The 19,911-nt window shown below is 43.0% G+C and overlaps 1 protein-coding gene across 2 annotated transcripts in view; it reads right to left on the bottom strand.

Moving 5' to 3' along the window:
* GFPT1 (glutamine--fructose-6-phosphate transaminase 1) overlaps positions 1-19,911 on the bottom strand; it is a 43,482-nt gene that overhangs the window by 7,275 nt on the left and 16,296 nt on the right. Inside the window, exons 7-19 of one of the 2 annotated variants that reach the window (XM_042801455.1) lie at positions 19,035-19,096; positions 18,186-18,265; positions 14,364-14,469; positions 12,884-13,047; positions 12,279-12,374; positions 11,870-11,967; positions 10,628-10,748; positions 8,812-8,969; positions 6,825-6,939; positions 6,387-6,514; positions 5,459-5,626; positions 4,967-5,128; positions 32-4,351 (exon numbers count right to left, since the gene is read on the bottom strand). In XM_042801455.1, the coding sequence (XP_042657389.1) occupies positions 4,307-4,351; positions 4,967-5,128; positions 5,459-5,626; positions 6,387-6,514; positions 6,825-6,939; positions 8,812-8,969; positions 10,628-10,748; positions 11,870-11,967; positions 12,279-12,374; positions 12,884-13,047; positions 14,364-14,469; positions 18,186-18,265; positions 19,035-19,096 (1,503 nt within the window). In that variant the 3' untranslated portion in view covers positions 32-4,306. Of the gene's footprint in view, positions 1-31; positions 4,352-4,966; positions 5,129-5,458; positions 5,627-6,386; positions 6,515-6,824; positions 6,940-8,811; positions 8,970-10,627; positions 10,749-11,869; positions 11,968-12,278; positions 12,375-12,883; positions 13,048-14,363; positions 14,470-18,185; positions 18,266-19,034; positions 19,097-19,911 lie in introns of those variants that run through there. The other variant, XM_042801456.1, reaches the window with a different exon arrangement.

Raw genomic sequence — 19,911 nt, 5'->3', positions numbered from 1 at the left:
GGATTTAACTAAAGACCAGTAATTCCATTTGTTTAATGTAGGGCACTTGATTTTATTCAAAGGGTGAGATACAAAAAAGTAAGCAAAAAGACAAAACCCAAATTGTAAAACACTACAGACAAAAGAAAGACATCTTCTGCGTACAGCACACGACAGGAAACAAGATACAGACTGGTCCCCACAAACCAAGCCAGCTGGGTATGTACAGGCAGAGGTAAATAGATCTAGAAGGGAAGAAAGGGTGGTATTTGCCGCTTCAAATGTCTATTTACATAAACTGAATTGAAGGCAAATAGTTTTCTTTCCTTTTATTCAAACCAAATACTTCTTTGTGTCTTCTTCTTCCTGTTTCTGATGCGGAGGAGGGACTCCATGCTTTGAGGCAAGTTTGGTACATTCAGGTAGGATCTAAAATTAGCCACAGCTAAACACTGATGTGCTACTTCCAGCGCTGAATTTCAAGCCCTTCCTCCACCCGAGGTGCTGCTGCCCGGAACCCACCTGTGGCATCAGGGACCACTAAGTGACAGCTAGAGAGGAGAAAAGCCTAATTTTGCGCCAATGTGTTGGTCTTCCTTACGCCTTCAGATATTTCAATCTGCAGCTTAACCAAACCTACTGGTGTCTAGGCTAGTCTCAAGGCTCCCACCTGAGTGCAGTTAGGCTCTGTGTCACGTCCCTCCCACCTGACTCACAAAAGCTCTGCGTGAAGCTTCCAGCTCTTTCAGTACAGAGGGGTTGAGCCTTCACACTACGGGTGCCCAGGCAGCTTTCTGGCTGAAGGGCGGCCCCGGGGCAGCGGCACGCGGTTGCCTTCAAGCCAGTAAGACCTTGCTGAAAAGGAGATGGCATTTGCCATGACACTGGGTAACCCTGTCCCTGCACGGTGCAACAACGACAGGTTTGGGCTTTTTATAAGAATATGCACACAGACGGTACTTACTCATCTGACAAATTCAGGAAAGAACTGTCTAAAGCCTTTCTTCAGCACAGCTAGGAGGGAAAACCTTTCTGACAGCAGCATATTCCATGTACAACTTGATTTCCTATTGTGTGTGTAGCAGCATGGAATATGAGATCTGTTGGGCAGAAACAACATGTGCTGAACCTGAAGTTCTCTGGACTTTGGTAATGAAAAACCCTAAGACGTCTGGGCGTGTGCTTCCCTTTGAGCCTCTGTAGACAGTTACTTAAAATAAATTTTGACAAAAGTAGGCAGTAATAGGCAGCTGCTGTTCCAAATGGCAAAGGCCTTTATCTGTGTTTACCTGTGGCTCAATTTTAGTGACAGGGCTACTGAATTTTTCAACACCTCAATTAGGAAGGAGGGAATTTTACTGGCTCAGTAAGCAAAACATTCATTTGGGAGAGCAGAAGACTGACTGGCTGTTAATAAATATCACAAGACATTCTAAAAGTTTTCTAAGGAAGAGAGAAACATCATCTGTTCATCAAAATGCAACACATCTAGACAAAATGAGGTAAGGAAAGCTAAGGAGAGTCCTTTGTACATTCTCACTTCACACAGGCATGGCAATTAACAACAACGAGATGCTTAACAGATTCCCTACCATGCTCATCAGAGAAATTCTTCATGGCAAGTGTGCTCCACAGCATTCTTTGATATTAAGCATTACAACATCCGACAGCCTAGTTGCAAGTAGCGACTAAACCTCTGTTTTGGCAGGCAGAGTTTTACACACTTCAGGCAGTTTGCTGGCAACTTGCAGAATGCAGGGGGTGAATACTACCTTTGCTTCTGACAATGAAGAATCTGTCATGAGTTTTAATGCCTTAAGTTACAAAGAATAAGGATTTGTCTACCACACCATAAAACCAAATAGCTCATCAATATCTGTACAGTTACACCCGACAAGAGAGTGTCAGACTTGTATTTCTAACTCAGACTCCTGTTCTTTGGTCCTCTTTGTATACAACTTTCATAAATATTCGACAGCCTGCATTATCAAACTTTTACTCTAGAGCAACTTGTATTTTACCAGGGATGTCTACCATCCTGTTTGCTAGGAGACTTGGTAAGCTAGGGGACAGTCATCTGTACAAGGCTAGATAAAAGCAATGCTTGCTGCTTTTCTTCTGAGCAGAATAAGAGAAAAAAGATCTTAAAATAATTCTCTTGCAGGGTTCTTTCCCATGAGATCCCATGCTAACGAGAACAGAGGATGTGATACTACAAGTCCTTGCGTCGTTGTGCTGGGGGGGGGGACACAGGGGGAAACCCTGCCTCAGTTCCAGCCCTCCACATGAAAGGTTCGCACAGTTCCTCTTCTCTTAGGCAAGCTGAGTGGGAGGAGGAAGAGGAACTGTCCTCAAAGTGTTAGCACTGAACACGCGTTGGTTTTTCCTTAAGGACAAGTATCACCTTCCAACGGAGCAGGGAAGTCTACTGGTCATGTTTAGGCAGAGGCACGTAACTGTTATGAGTCAGTGCCTCATAAGCAAATGCTGTATAAATAAAATGCAGTATTTACTACTTTGTTCTTAAACAGACACTGGCAGCACAATGTGTTCATAAATTAATAGTCTGAATACAATGTATTAATAAATGTACATATAGCAGTTTTGAGAAGCTGGTTCCAGGCATGCAGCATTTCATTCTCAGAATAAAACTAAGCCTTGAGCTGATGCTGGATTGAAGTTAAATAGTTACTGTGGTTTTATATAAAGTACGATTGCTACAGACAGTCTTTGGAAACACCTTGGTCTGAGCAGTCAGCTTCCACTGTCTGAGTCTGCCTGGATTACGGCTACTTGGCAACAGTCATCCTGTGCAAGGGGAACTCGGTTTTAAAGGGTGGTGGACAGGCCCCAAGCACCGTGCTTGTTCAAGCAACTCTCGGGGGCAGCGAGTGAGTGAGCTGGAATATTCCCCAGCACTGGGCGAGCATTGCTTTACGCCCTGTAGCGTACTTTTCTTTTTACGGTGTGTGTAAAGCTACTTCAAAACCCGTCAAGCTGGTAGGAAATCAACCTTCTTGCATTAGGAAATGCATAGCAAACTGCCCTTTAATGACTCTGAAAAAGTCAGTGTTAAGTCTTGAAGGTGTATTTTCTGAGTAATTTGATTCTCTGCAAGCCTGTTCTAAAACTATTACCAAGGTATGTATTTCTGTCTTGTCTATCGAGCCTCTTTTATCCCCTCCAATTTTAAACCAGCTGAATTTGATACAAGTTGCACATGAACTGCTCCTAAATAAACCAGAACCCATGCTTCCATTAAGGGACTCTGGCTACCGTAGTAAGCCTCAGCAAGGAGCTTTTGTACCGCCTCTCTGCCGGAGAGGTACAAGGTAGAAACTTTCTTCTACGCACTCGGACTAGGAAGTGACCTGCAGCAGCGTAAAGCTGGTTCCTCAGGATGTGTTTATAGTGCCACAGTGCTCAGTTCAAGGGGAAAACTCCTCAACACAGGAAGACTTCTACTTGTTTAAAAAAAAAAAAAAAAACAAAAAAAAACAAAGCAAAAAACCAACCACCACCAGCAAGAACAAAACAGCAGCACAAAGTGAGCACTGTTCATCCTCCTCTTTCCCCCGCTTTGGTAAGCGTCCGCACCGCGTCAGCCACTGCTTCCCTTTACACGCGGAGGCGCGAGTTCCACTGGCGTCATGGGCACAACTACCGGTAGATGCTGGTGTTACACAGGGCGCTGCGGCCACCGAGTCTACGAGATTGTCACTTGCTAGGTATTTGGCATAGAAAAATTCCTTCTGAAGCAACATTATTTTCTCAGCACATTCACCGTGTGCCTAAAATTTAGGAGGTTGCGACAGGTCAGTTTTAAATCCCTTTTGTACATGAGGCAGAAATTTACCCCAAATGCTTGTTTACAGTTTCATTCACTGTTAAAATACCTGCACAAGCATGACCAGTAACAGCTCTTGTTCCGGTTGTATATCCTGGTATCCTGCTTCACTGCCTGAGAGCATGACAGGTAAGTCATTCAATGGTTTCTCATCAGCAATTGGAATGAGCCACACTGGATAAGAAACAATGACATGAACTTAAAGTGGAGGGCCCCTTACCTAGAAGACTCAGTAATCTTTAAAGAAAACCATTTAACATCTTTCATGGAAATCTATTGTTCAAAAAACCCCAAAGCTATTGACATAGCATGTGGAATCAATTTGACAATCACTAATGTAATGGAATTACGGTGATCTTATACACAAACAATGATTTACCAAAATAAGATTTACCTAGGGGACTTTAAAATCAAGTTATTTTGGTACCAAAAAAAGTCTTTCATTTAATTCCCCTTTGCCCCTATGATTCAGATGATCTTTCACTCTACAGTTACGGACTTGGCCAGATTTCTTGGAAAATCAACCTGCAGAGAGGGAGGAGAAAGAACATGCTTGTGAGTATTTACACACTTTGTGTATAACTTTGTAATGTGTGGAACGTTTGTTCTGTGTTTAAACTGAAACCAACTGAACGTATTCTCATGGTAATTAGGATAATTCAATGCAGAAAATGTCCATAAACCTGAATTGTTATGACTCCTCTGTCAAGAACTAAGGAGTTAGTCCTTTTAGTTTAGGCTGTTACAGTGCTCAAATGATAAAGGGTCACTGTGATAAAAGGTCGAGGCCAGTGTCTGTATTAAGATCAAATACCTAACACAAACAGACTCTGTCAAACATCCTTCCGTGGATTGTTACCTTCCTTCCAGCTTCCTACCAGCCCTCCAGAGACTGTACCAGAAAACAGACACATGTCCAGACTCAAACTGCACGAGACTCGGCCAAGCGTACTAGACTGCCTTCGAGTTTTGTTCACAGCAAGCTCTGTGACTGCCAGGTCCACCATTTAACGTGGTCGTTCCAGTAGCTCAAGCAATTACCGAGACAACCCCCACAGACTCCCACCAGCACCCAGCGCATCTGTTCCAGACCTGCAGGCAGCAAACACGAGCGCCGAAGGGAAGGAATACTCTACTTACATCATATCCTCTGAGAACTGCAAGATGGAAAGCCAGAAGCTGAAGGGGGATAACGCTCAGGATCCCCTGCAGACAGTCCACTGAATGGGGAACTTTGATCGTTCTCTTATTGTTCTTAATTGTCTCGATGTCTTCCTTATCACAAATCACGACAGGTCGCCCCTGCAACAAAGGGAAATGTTGAATAAAAACTGGTCTGGAAGGTTCTTTTCTCGCTTCTGTTCAGAGCGCCAGTGGCAAGAACTTTTTACTTAATTTAGAACAAAACAGCTCAGCATCCCATGGGCAACCCTGCAGCATATTTTAAGGGGTAAAGAAACCACACGAAGCTGCTGCAAGTCTACTGAAAAATTGTACTTGAAACACCCAGAGTATCTACCGAATTCACATTTCAGGCAGTGACACTAAAGGAAAGAGTTTGGGTGCCCTCTAAACTGCTTTTATATTAAAAGCAACATTTCTAACTCACTGTAAACTTTTACAGGTACTCACTTGCCGTGCAATGACCTGCTGGAGAGCGTTCTGGCACTTGGCATATGTGTGGTCTCTCATGATGATCATGATAACGGGCATGAGTTTGTCCACCAGCGCGAGAGGGCCGTGCTTCAGCTCACCTGCCAGTATCCCTTCGGAGTGCATGTAGGTTATTTCTTTAATTTTCTAGAGGGGGGGGGGAAAAATAATTCATAAACCTTTGGGCAAACTTGTAATTTTTTTTTTTTTTTTTAACCAACTCTGTGGCTTCTTTCATTTTCTTTGTAACTTTGTAAAAATGCGTCCTGGCTCTCCTTCAGATGCATTATGTAGACAAGCCAGCCTGTAAACTTAGATGGAAGCAGTGCATTGGGGCTGAGCTGCTGCAGACCATCAACACTTACAGTTCAAGCACCAAACCCACCACAGGCCTTATGATTTGCCATCAGCCAACATATCTATCATCAGAGTCTTGAACTGGGCAGGCAAACGCAAAGAGGATGTGTTTGCATGGCAGTGGGTGACAGCACTTAGGAAAACAGGAATCTCTTCCAACGTAAAAACTGTAATATATGGTTTTAGAAAGTACACGCTTAGTTTTAGATGCTGAGCACTCCCGGAAATGCCACCCCAACAGTTCAAAGAACTGATTTTATTCAGGCACCCAGTCTGTCACAGTAAAGCATTCCCAGCAGGAAAGCGAAAATTACACCCACCCTTTCAACCCACTGCAGCCTGTGGCTGTGGTGTGACGGGGGTACCCTTGAGTGGCAGTCTCAGCACTGTTACGGTGAGCTTTAGCTACTGGACCCAGAACGTCAGCCAATACGCCACGGCTGGTAGCTGCTTTTAAAACAACTTGTAGCCACATGTCATCTCCTGTGCAGAAATCCGAAGTCCATCGTTAAGTGCGCTTGAACCATCTTTAAATAAATAAATCTCTTACCAAAGCTCCCTCGAGACATGTAGCATAATGGTAGCCACGGCCCATGATGAGAACAGACTTCTGATGGTACAGCTCTGTGGCTAGCTTCTGGATCTCATCATCCATACTCAGCACTTCTTTAATTAAGTCTAAGAGGAAAGAGAAGAATTCAAGTTGTCTGTGCTTATATGCCCGTGCCCTTCAAACAATACATCCTGTTCATGCTTCATATATAGAGATAGCAGTGACTTGCATAAAAACTGGAGTCAGTGTTTCAACAGTCCAATTTAGTAGTCTGAAGACATTAGAGAGAAGGTGTTTGCAAAAGTTAATGCTGATAGCCACGTTGCACATATCTAATCCCCTCAGTATTTCAAAGCAAAGTTCAGGCATTGCTAAAGTTCACCTGTGCTATTGAGTTTCACTTGGTGAGACGCAATAAATGCAGCAGTTTCCTACCTGGAAGCCCCTTTAGACCTCGCATGATTTCCTTGCGCCTTTCCTGCATGGAAATTCTGTCATCACACATCATCAGAGCAAACATCACCAAAGAGACAAACTGGCTGGTATAGGCCTAATAAGGGGGGGGGGGAGAGAGAGAGAGAGAGAAAACATGTCATTACGACAGTAACTAAATGGTTGTCTCTTACTATGTAAAATCCTTAGACTAGCTGTTGACTTTATTCTTAACACGGTACCGACGGGCAGCTTTCCCTCCAATTAAATAGCAAGGATGAACGTGAAATTGAGATTGAGAGCAGCCCTGCAGCAAAGGACTTGAGGATATTAGTGGCTGGAAAACTGCCTGTGAGCCAGCAACATGCACTCGCAGCCCAGGAAGCCACCCGTGCCCTGGGCTTCATCGAGAGAAGTGTGGCCAGCAGGTTGAAGGAGGTGATTCAGCTAGATGAAATTTTTTTGGACCGCGTTCAAGGAACAAAGGCAGCTGAAAAGGTAATTTCCCACCCCCCTTCTTTAAGAACAGATTCCAAACTCTTCACCTTAGTAAGGCTCCGTATTTGTCTAAAAGTCCACAGTGACTGGTGTCACTGACTTTGGGGAAGAATCATCTGTACAGTCAAGTGAAATTAGTGCTCAAGTTAAGGCAATTCTAGTCACAAAAACATCTGAGGCACGGGATGAAACAGCTATTGCAAAGTCTAGCCTCTGAAGTCCTCATAAAACAAATGTTATGAAATGGTCGGTGGTGCCAGCCTGGGATTGAAGTTGATTAGGAATAAGATTAAGGTTTGTAGTATTTCTGTCCCTTCCTACACAATTTTCAAACAAACTTTTGTGTTGTTATATTGGAGAAGATTTAAATAGCTCTGAAAGAATCTAGAAAAGCTTCAGTTATGCTGGCTAGCAGAGTTTGACATGGAATGTGATCTACTTTCTTTTGGTGCAGTTGAAGGTTACAGAAGTAAACAGCGCCAGTCACGCTAACAATGCTTGGGTTGTTTATAGTATGTTCCCAAAGTGAAGTTCTGAACAACCTTAGGGCAAAATCTTTTCAAGTTCACATTTCATATACGCACAACTTTGGTAACTCTCCACATCACCAAAGAGAAAGTGCCATTTTCAGTTATCTCCAACATAGTAATGTTGGCTATGTGAAAACAACCCAGGGACAAACAACTCGTTCAAGAGTTTCTTGTAAGAGTCTCATGAATTTTCCATGATCAAATTCCCCAATGAACTATTAAACTCAAATGTGGTTTTTGGCTGAATTTATGTAACAGATTGACATCATCTCGCCTCTAAATATAACTAAATCAAAGCAGATTTCACCAGGCAGAAGCACTTCATCAAAATGAAATGCAGCAGAGCAAGTTATTTTATACTGTATCATGCATAGCCAGATGCATCAGCCACACAATAATTCTGTTAGGTGCACATAAATACTGGTTTTCTGTAAAAGACCATTCCCTTATTTGCCAAAAGTAGAGTTTTACACTTTCTTTAATCAAGCATTGCCATTAAGGGTTGTTACATACAGTCAAAGTTTCCATAATCTTGTCTTTTACTTTCCTTTTTCATCATTAGATCTTAGTTTAAACCGAGTGCACCTCAATATAAACGATGGCAAGGAGGAGAGAATTCTTGCCTCTTAGCAAATTCTTCCCTTCGAGACCCCTTTGTTTTCAATGTTTAATATTATTCCTTATAATATTTTGGTTACACAAAAAAACAAGAAAAAAAAGCCCTTTGCAAGATACAAGAAAAAGAAAATGAAGAGTGTTGCTGGGCACATGGTCATTAACTGCACAACCATCAACAGCAACTGGTAAAAAGGAAACAGCATTTAACAGAGGAGCCATGCTCTAGGCAACACCTTCAGGAGACATTTCAGGAACAATAATACCACCACCACCAGCAGCAACAACAACAACAAGTCATCATCATCATCATCATCATCAGTGAGGTCTATAAACTTGTGACTTACCTTGGTACTGGCAACCCCGATCTCTGGTCCGGCGTTGATATGGACTCCACAATCCGTCTCCCGTGATATAGAGCTGCCCACTGTGTTAGTTATTCCGACGGTTAAGGCTCCTCTCTCTTTGCAGTACCGAAGCCCCATCAAAGTATCTGCTGTCTCACCTGAAAAGACAGGTATTGGCAGTGCTGCAGTTCCGATCAGCTACTGCTGGCACTGCAGATGTAAAATTGCAGTCGTTTCCCAAATTAAATTTTAGGTTTGTATTTGCCTGCAAGTCAAAGGAGTGAGTAGTTATTTCAGCCCCAGTACACTGTGTTTTAACCCAAAAAAGAAGACAGTGAAATCTAGAAAAACACAAAACCTAACCATAATATTTGGTGTAAGGAAAGGTCGGTATTCTATGGTTAAAAAAACCAAAAAAAACAACAAACAAAAAACCCCCAAAGGCAGTTCAGGTCTATCTTCTTTAACAAAAACAGCTTTTTTCCTTTATCTGGTTAATAAAAATTCACCTGGGGCAGGACAGGGTTGGGGGAAGACATGCATTAGGAATATCTGGACATAACCCAGCTGAAGAGCCCAGTGGATGCAATGGCATTACGTTACAGCCTCTTGAGCCCTGCCACCACTGTGCTGCCACTGAAACTCAGGGACCTGCCTGGCTGAGGGTGCTTACCAATACCACAAGAGCTTGCAAAATCTGTTCCCAAAGAGGTTATGACTAATTATCCCTGCTTAAAATTGTTTTCACTATGCAAACACAAGCTGGCTTAGATTGGACTTAATGTGTTGATTCAAAACCCCTAGATATAAAGGAAGCAGAAAAAAGTTGGTTTAAATGAACATGATGGGTGAGGGGAACTGTGCTTATTTCAGCTCAACATTTATTTTGGTTTTGTACTGCCTGATGACCAAGCCCAGTTTCCAGGCAAATTTGTTTGCTTGCCACATCCAACACTTCAGGGGAAAGCTGCATCCCCTGCCGTGCCCTCAACCGTGTTCCGTTAGATGGGACAGCGTCGTTTCTAGGGGGAAGAAGCAGCATCTGCACCTGTATTCAAAAAACCCAGGGAAAACTTGAATGTGAGCTCCCTACAAAAACAGGATATTCTGAATTACTTGATACTGAGAAGAAAAAATTGCTACCAAAAGAGTATCGTAACCTATGGAAAAAAAGTAACAACTAGTTTTAGTATCAAAGCCAAACATCAGTTATGAAAATCTACAATGGTAAATGCAACTAAGAGGAGAAAAAAGTACTATAGTTTTGTATCGTAGTTGTCCTTGAAAATATTTTGAATGCGATATACATCACTTTTTTTTTTTTTTTTTTTTTAATGCTTAAGTGTGTCTCTTCTCTCACATTCCATTCCAAGGTTGTTGTATTTTTTGATGCTTGCGTGTAATAGTTTAATTTCTTTTATGGATCTGGTCCGCCATATAAGGTCAGTATCTGGGAGTGCTTTAACGAGAGAACTGAAACTGTTCAAAAGAAACTATCAATTTGCCATTACCCAGAGCTCAGCAGCATTTCTTTAGTCTGTTGATTGATGGAATATTTCCTCACAGAGAAAGGAAACAAAACTACTGTTACCATATGTAAGACTCAGCTACATAAAATCCCGCCCCAGCACCCAGGACAGGAGGAGAACCACTCTGGTATTTCCCCGTCTCCGGTACGTGTGTGCCAGTCTCTCCTCTCACATACCACATGCGATCCGACAGGCAGGAGCCGGAATTTGGCCCTGCTGCCTTTTGCCTCCCAAGCCAAAATTTACAGGAAAGAGCGGAGCGAGAGGGTGGTAAAGCAAGACCATACCTGACTGGCTGAGGAAAAAGCAAACATCATCTCTGAAGACAGGGGTGTTTCTGTCCAAGAAGTCACTGGCTAGTTCAACCATAACAGGTAATTCGGTCAGTTCTTCCAGAACCTGACGGGTCTGGTTAAAGGAGATGTCACAAAGTTACACATTACATCATGTTCAAAAAAACAAGTGTTTGGAGTACAAAAAAGCCTTCTAGTTGCCACACACTGGAAAATATTACTATCAAAATATCATGTGAAAATTAGTGCTGGATTGTATTTTACTCCGTATACCCACACTCAAGTCACACAGCTACCCCTGTGAAAAGCGACCCTGCTTTTGGCACCATGAAAAGCCTGGGGCCAACTTCTCCCTCACACATAGATTGTTCTTAACTAAGTCTCACTTATTATATAATAGTACATATATATTATATAATACGGGGTGTCCTTCTATCAGACTGTAACTTGTACTGCTGAAGAACTCGGACAGCACCACTTGTATCCAGGCCAAGCCAGAAACTTGTTTTGGCTAGTCGATGGATTACCATTACCTTCTAGAGCTAGCCAAGATGAGCAAAAATTTTCTTTACTGGTCCTTTGTAAATCTGTGTTTTGCAGCATTTCTCAGAGAAGCTAAAGGATTCCTCTGCGAAGTTGCAGAGTACTTTCAATTGCAACACGGTGGGCTGCCAAGCTACAGTCTAAAAAGGCTTCATCCACAGCCAACGTGTTTCAACCAATGACTGGGTCAGGCCTTGATGAAACAAAACCACACGTTGGCTGTATGCACAGCCAGGACTTCTGTCAGGTACAAAGCAAAACTTCTTCACTGTACTGGGCAAGCACAGAGATGTCTCCGAGCAGGCACCATCGCTGTCTGTGTAAACAGCAAGGGAGGAAATCCTGCCTGGCTCATGGCAGCCCCTACCTCGCTGCAGCATTTGCATTCTGCTCTTGCACTGTCTTCTGCCAAATGCCTTTTATGACAGAGCAGGTTTTGTTTCTTAAAGCCTTCCATAGCAATGAAAGTCACGGGCAACATTTTCCTAAGTATTCAAGGTCTTCAGCTTTTATTTCCTACTGCTGGTGCTGGTGAACTGAAGGTCTGGTGCGTGTGCCTTTCAAAAGAGTCTTCACTCATCAGCGTGCACATGCTCAACCTTAACCTGAAATCGATCCTTGACCTGCTCAACACTTGCAGGGCTGTGCCTGCTCTTCAGTTCTAGCTACACTTGGCAGAGACTGACCACTTACCGCAACTCCAGCATGGTAACTTGTCCCACAGGCAATAAGGATTAAACGACGACACCTCTGAATCTCCTTAATGTGATCCTTCAACCCACCGAGATTGACTGTAAACAAGATTCAGAGTGAAAAATTAAAGGTGGCCACATAGCAGAAATCCTCAAGATTACTGGTGCTAACACACAGCGTGTCACTAATCCCCATCAACCGCTCTGAAAAAAAAAAAAAAAACATCACAAAAAGTAATCTCACCCCCAGCACATGCAATTCTGGAAGCGCTCCCTGCGAGACATGCACATCATCTTACACCCGCATGTTTTAATCTCCCATGTCATCACCTACTTCCTCCTCTACAACTACTGTGAATAACTGCTAGATACTGAGCTGTCAAGAATAAAGGAGGCTTAATCTCAATTACCAGTGTAGTCATCAAAGTTGACCCTTCCTCTCATCGTATTAACGACAGATTCTGGCTGTTCAAAAATTTCCTTCTGCATAAATGAGCTGAAGTTACCTACAAAAGAAAGAAAGAAAGAAACAGAACAAATAAGAACACTTTAAATTACCTCCTGGTAATTTGCATTTTTCCTACATATACAGGGAAAAGCTTTGACCAGAGTCACTAACAGGCCAGTTACCGGTCAGAGATCAAGCTGATGATACTTCTTTTTCTGCCAAAGCATCAGCTCATGATGAACGCTAGGTTCAAGTTACTAGAATGTGTCAGTGAAGGGTCAGATTTGGAATGGCAAGCCTGCCAGGGATCAATCTTGGAAAAAATGGATGCCTCTAAGCAGGGGACAGAATCCTCAGCCCCACAATTCTCGTTATGGTGTTAGCAGCTACAGGACAAGTCCCAGTAGATGTAAAGACAACTTTTTTCACCATGAGGGTAGTAAAGCACTGGAACAGGCGCTCAGACAGGCTGTGGGATTTCTGTCCTTGGCCATACTCCAAACTCAACTGAACTGTGACTCCAGGAGGACCTGTGCATCTACACAGGTGACATCCAAAAGATTTTACCCTTCATAATTTGCTGAAGTTCCATCTGCAGGGTTTGGACTGCGCGTCCAGGGTGATCGCCTGCTGTGCGTTTAATCCGGTGGATGGAAAGACGGCCGTCAACCACAGCTGCTACATCATCGTCTTCAAGGAAAATCACTCTGTTGGTATGCTCAATGACAGCACTATAAAAGCACACACCATTTACCATAAGACATTATTCTTCAGAGAAAGCGGAGGGCTACAGCCCTATTTATAATCCAACATACAGCTTTTGATTCAAGAAAGTTACTCATTTAACTGGAATTTCTTTTAAAATAAGAGGAATACTGTAAAGTAAATTTCCACACTGGCAATATAACTGGATTTTTTCCACCTACCTCATTATTAATTTCAGTGCCTGCTTTAAGAAGAAACTATGAATTCCTCAGACAAAGCAGCATGTGCAGCAATATGATCTAACTGTTAGGAGCTAGAAAGTAGAAGTCAGGAAGATGGTAATTTGTGCTAGCACTCAGGGTGCTCAACTACAGGTGCAGATTCCTTTCTCGTTTTTTTTTTTTTTTTTTTTTTTCTCCAGTGATAAGCCATTGTCCCTCCCTGCATCTCATTTTCCCCATCTGTAAAACTGGGGACAGCTTGGCCACCTGTTAAAGTACTTTGAGATCTGCTTAGAAGCACTACAAGAATTAGGTACTATCAAATAACTTCCTTGCCTGCAGTTTACTTGGGGAATGTCAATATTAGAATTACCAATGGGGTTTTAAATTTTTGGCCAGGTTTTAGTCTGTACTCTCTCTTAGCTGTACCTGTACTTGCCTTGTACAGAACAAGGCAAGCTGTACTGAAATTCATCAGCTCCCTATTTCAGTAGCTTTTATTCTGACCTTGGGCAAGTCACTGAAAAGCTCTAAAATCAGAACACATCAGGGTGTCCTAAGACTCTCCAAAATGCTCTGATGAGAAGAGCTGCAGAGTTCAACTGTAGCAGTATTTTTATGTTTCTGGAACAAGCATTCACCTCCCTAATACAGAGAAAACTAAAAGCTTTGGTAAGGCTGCTATCAAATTAGTCCTTCCTCTCTCCACTGGGATTAAAACAAGCCACCTTTGACAATAAAGGAATTGCATGTGTGCCGAGATCCCTGGAGAATCAACACAAGTCTCCTGATAATTAGCATCTTTCCTGTTAATTTAGGTCAGTACTCTCTCAGGTTTCCTATGACTCACCTTGGAAATCTTATCAGCAGATGTGCTTGAAGAAGTGTAACACCACTATTCCAAAGCGAATATTAATTGCTTTAACAGAAACTTTCATCTAATCCACCTCTGTCTCCCCCTGGACCGTATATGGTAACTCATTAATGTTTGTACAGTAATTGCTACATATATATAATTCACTTTATTCATAAAGAAACCACAGCCTCCCCATCTCTTGTTCAAGGCCTCAGCTTTAAACAGCATGTTTTTATATACACTAAATGATACTGAAAAACATTACCTAGCATCAGAAGCAAAGTAGTACTCCACAGCTTTCTCCTCCACAGGGAAAAGGCAGGTGGTACTGTCAACACGGGACAGGTTGCAACTTCCCTTCTTGTCTTTACCTGGAAGACGTGAGGATTAGGTACCGCACGGACCGAGAGATGTGGAGCGCAGCTGCAGTACCAGGCTCAGCCAGAGGTCCCCAGGCACGGTACCAACATGAAGCACTATTTTCATCACTGTGAGTGGTCACAGGAGATTTAACAGCGACAATGGAAGAGGGCAGCATACGAGCACTCGTACTGTTGTGCCCTTTCTCAGCTTCCCCGCAAGGTTTTTACGTGCTTTCGAATTAAGTCTGCAAGTGTAATGTTAGCCCAGGGTTTTAAGTTTAGAGGAAAATACCAGTAAAAATTCAAGTGAAAGTTTTTGTGTGGCTCCACTAGAAGAGAATTCAAGATGCTTTATGAGCAGTCACATTTACCAACATCTTCCTGGTTCAATCTATCTGCCCTGTTTATCATTTTAAGTTTCTCCTGTGCTCCCGTTTCACTAACTTTCTCGAGGCTTTTAGAAATCAAGCAGGACTGCTCTTTCTTTGTCAATTATTCTCAGCACTGAGGAAATTCTTTCAGAGCTGCCACCTGTGCAACCACACTGTTCCACTGAGCACCAGCAGATGCAACCCAAACCGATTTTTGTCTGGCTGAGCCAATGTGTTCAGGCACAGATCCGGAAATCCATGAGCACGTACTCGGCGTTGGTCCTGAGCTATCACATACAACCACCTCATTCTGATCCAAAAAATGTACTGCTGGTAAACTGCTGCGAGTCTTATGCTATTGCCAGGGAAGTATCTAGGTGTACTGAAGGACAAAGGACTAAGAGTCCAGTTCTGAAAAACTTGTACTAAGCCTTTACAAAAGCTGTGTTTCACCAGGGATCCTTTCTGAAGTACTCTGGCAATTCCCAATACTCTCTAATCCTCCGCCTCCTCCTTAACTGCAGAAAATACTTCTCAGTCGAGAAGCTCATCAGGAATGCAGATGAAGACCAAAACACCTACTGCTCAGCACTGACCTCGAACAAAATTATTTGCTAGTCATTGTGCACAGTATGGTAAGAGGTGGGGGTGGATTAATCAGCTTATCTAGTAAAATGTGACTATTGCTGAAAAATAACAACACTGAAGTTACTCTCATATATTTATTCCATAAGCTCTAATGTTGTGTTTTGCCTACTCAGTGATGTAAGTAGAGCTCATGAAGTTTAGATTTATATTTCTGCAAATGACTACGTAAAGAAAAAAATACTGCTTTCATGTTGATACTCAGTAAGAAGGTTCCACTCAGCCAACAATTTAGAGCCCTCCACTTCAGTTATTAAGTCAGTAAATGAGGAAAACAACTCCTTTGTTGTTGAGACAGGAGAGACTGATTTGTTGTTGAAAAAGGACAGAGCAAAGGTGTTAGTAGCCGTTCTCCAACAGAAGCACCCATACTTGATCAAAACATGCAAATTTTGTTTCTCAAAATAGAACACTTCCCTGCATTGACTTTATTATGTTGCATTGCTTTCCTGTAGTACAGAGTTTACACTGAGCTGTAACTGGAACGTGTTCTTATTGTGCACATACACTGTGTGTATGTGCTTACCAAGGAGTGGTTGCAAAGTTACAGTACGGTCAGCCAATTATGGTTGTTATGTTATCTATGGATTTGTCCACAGATTGTCCATTTATCTATACATAACCTGAATTGCTGCTCTATAGCACCTACCTCCCATTTACTAGAATTTAGAAGCAACACAGAAGTAATCTTTTATTCTTTTCCCTTCAAAATCAAAGAATGAAGAGACGTATCATGGAGCAGTAACACAGGTATAGTAAAAAAATAGCCTTGGTGTCTCTGACAGCTGAGGGACTTTGATTCTTAAAACCCCTGGGAATTAAGGTTGACCTGACTTCAGAATTTTACTCTAAACACTTTACAGTGACTTGAGAGATATGTTTGATAAAAAGAAACAAAACCTCGCCTGATGTTTGGATTCAGGTAAACCAGCTCCTGAGAGAGAACAAATGTAGTTCACCTTCCAACAGGCTGAGGTTTGTTTCTCCTCCAGCAAAAGAGCACCAAGTTCACCCACTGAACTGTCAGTGCCCGAGGCCATTGTCTGCTGAGGGTGGAATCACATTTATTTACAGGAGCTAAGAATCAGATCTCTTCCTCCTACAGAAAAGCACTCTCCTGCTTCAGATGGGAACTTGGTTCATCACATCACATACAATGGGTTAGCCTTTAAAAACATTAAGTACTTAATGTGAATTAAAAATGGTTCACCCTGATAAATGAGTCAAGGGAGTAAGTTTCAGCCTCGGGTCAACCTTTCTGCTTTTACCAGAAGATGCAATTCAGGTTCACACTACGATCAGGAGGGAGGAAGGACATACCTCCTCGACAATCTGAGCTCCAGAAGGAATTCTGGAGAATGCTTGCATGAGGATTACTAGCAGCCTCCTAACAGGGTTCCACTCTCCTGTTTTGTGGGGCTTTTTAAGGTAACTCACTGTTTCCTTCTGCAATCAGAGCTGCAGGGAACACGTGGCACAACCTGCACAAAATCACCAATTTTGCACGTATGCTGAGCATTACGGCAGAATATTTGAAATGGGATGGGTGGATTTTCCTGTGTGTTTTTCTGATCAAGAAGGAATTTTGATTATCCCTCTTGTTTCACTACACTACACAGAAAGCAATAACCACATATTAAAGAGACAATGCGTATTTGTCTCATTCGTTGATTCCTTTCCTAAGGAACTGGAGGATTTGTCTGAAATTTCAAGTATTAGATTTTCTCTGGTAGGCACCTTCCTCCATTTTTATGGATATTCCATCAAAAGAATGATCCATAGATTGTACAGCTGAAAGTGTAATTGGAAAGAAAAAAAAAAAAAAAAAAAAAAACAACAGCAAACTTCAGATAGTCATTGAAAAAAAAAATAATTATTACATACATACATTAAGGATTACTGCTAATTATCCAACATCAACCAAGAGTAAACACAGACAAAGCTTACTGGGACTGGTTCTTCATGTTACACTGCGGCAAGCTGTCATTAGCAACACCATTAGGAAGCAGCAAGACAGTGTGACAGTAAGTCCTTTCGATCCCTGCAGTGCTTAGAGAACTAGTCCAGTGCCCAGTGACTGCACGGGTTCACACTCCTCTGACAAAGGTAAATTACAGGATAATTCTTAGCCACTTTTCAAGGGTGCAACTATGTGTCTACAGTGGTAAAACACACACGCAAGAGAAAGATGGACAGACAACATAAATACAGATTGCCACACAAAAGGTAACAGCATTCTACTTTTTAAAAACTATGGCGGGGGAAGGTTTGTGATAGTGAAAAGCCCACAGCCTTCAACGCACGCTCACTTTTGTTCTTGAAGGCAAGCAAGTTGCCAACGTGTCACACACATAATATAAACTTAAATATCTAAGTTCAACTATACTGCTAACTTTACTATATTGAACTATTTTGTTCTATTGTATTATATTTTACAGCATTAAGATGTGCTTTCCTTGCAACCACTGGACATTAAAGCTTCGATTATAAAACTAGACTAACTTGAGGTATATGGTGGTATAACAGGTGGTTATAAACTTACTTTTAAAACAAGAAACATCTTTTTTATAATGGTTTAGTTTACAGATTAAGCTCTAAAAGTGCAGTATGCATTCCAAATCATTCAACTGCTTGTGAAACTCTATGTTTGCACACTGGTCCGAGTGTGACTGGACGTGGTTCCTCCAGGGAAGGGGTGCTCACACTTACCCGTCCGGTAGAGTATCGGGATGTGGTCGGTGGAGAGCTTGTGCTCGCTGCGCACTCCTATGAGCAGGGGGCTGCCTCGCCTGCAACAAAACGTCGAGTTACAGCCCTTGGTGCCAAAAGATTCATCAGCCTGACATCTGACCTGAAGGGGCTGTTATTGTCCAGCACAGCAACTGAACTAAAAAAGAGCGAGCTCCTCCCAGATCAGTTGTTGGTGTTGCAAACATGGGAGGCCACGAGACAGAGAGAAAGAATCTCTGAATAAACACAAGGCAAGGACACAAGAAATCTATCTCAAGTTTAGCTGAAACTGCAGGAAGAACTGCAATGCCACGGACACCTGAACCAGGAACATACCAGCTGTTGCTCGCTGTACGTATCGACAAAGAGCTACTGGCACTGGAATTCAAAACCTGCACTAGGCACGGGCATGGTTAAACCAGCCCGACTGACACTGATGTTTAAGAGCAGAAAACCTGAACGCTGGGCTTGCCCAGCTTCAGGTCAAACAGAGGACTTGGGCAAATGCTGCCACAATGGCAAACACAAAGGGAGAGATAAAACCATCTCCTTTCAAGTCTCCTGCAACCAGAGTCTACCAAAAAAAAAAAAAAAAAAAAAGCCGTTCCAGACCAGTTGTGATACAGGGAGTCACTAACAAATTTTCAAAACGTTTTTGGGAATTTCCTGTTAAGATAAATGGAAAACAAGAGAAAGGAAATTAAGAACGACAGCCACCTTCACCCCAGCATATACAGTGTGATGAGAACACTGTTGTCTTCTAACTCGGTGGGACAAAAAAAAGCAACATACAGGGCACAACAAGAACATTCCCACAGCATTACTTACCTGGTACCAACTGCTTGACCAGGATAATGAACACTTTTGAACACAAGGGCGAAAGCACCTTCCTGGAACAAGAGAAATACAAACTGTTTAACCCTTCACTTGAGGCCTGGGCCACCACTGCACAGAAGCTGCGCCCGTGTTTCTGTGAAGAGATCCCGCACAGGCGGCTTCGCAGCCGTCTTCAGCACCACCAGAAGCTCCAGGCACCTTATTCTGGAAGGACGTCCCTCCCCTGAGCCCCGGGCAGCTCCTCCTCAACCACTTAATGAGCCTTCTGAACTCCCAGCCTGCGCTCGGCCACCACTGGCCACCTGTGCCAAGTGCTCCTGTGTTAGTTCAGAGCGCAGCGAGGGGGTTTTACAGAGGCAAAGATCTGGTAAAAGCAGCACCAAAATTTGGGGGTGTTTGCTCAGGTGTGGTGCCACTGAACGTGCAGGTCAGCCACGCAATCTGCCAGCAAAAGGTGTTCTCGGTCTGTTACTACTACAGCTCCTGCTGGGCAAAGCACTGAGAAGTGTGGTGAACAGGGTGCTCGGGGGCGGGAGGCAGCTGGGCTGGGTCCTGTGCACCCCTCAGCCCGCTGAGCCAGGGGCTGTGCAGTGAGGTTCCTGCAGGGGGTCAGCAGCTCTTCCAGACAGCGGTCGCAGGTGAGATCCGAAGCACAGACTTGTTTTCTCTCTGCCCCACGCCGGCTCCCACCCAACACACCAGGGGCTGGCTGCCTTGGGATGCTGTTGCACCCCCAAATTTAGATGTTTTTCAAGTAAGTATTAAGTAATACTAAATAAAAACAAATGTGTGTCTGCAGGGAACTGTCAGAAGTAGGAAAGACCGAAGCCCCCGTTAAGTTTGCCGCAGAACATCCTGCAGCACAGGT

Source organism: Tyto alba, unplaced genomic scaffold, assembly GCF_018691265.1.
Source record: "Tyto alba isolate M040663 unplaced genomic scaffold, T.alba_DEE_v4.0 Super-Scaffold_34, whole genome shotgun sequence".
In the NCBI taxonomy this organism is placed as follows: domain Eukaryota; kingdom Metazoa; phylum Chordata; class Aves; order Strigiformes; family Tytonidae; genus Tyto; species Tyto alba.
The sequence above is the reverse complement of the archived record's forward strand: the minus strand, read 5'-3'. Positions and strand labels throughout refer to the sequence as shown.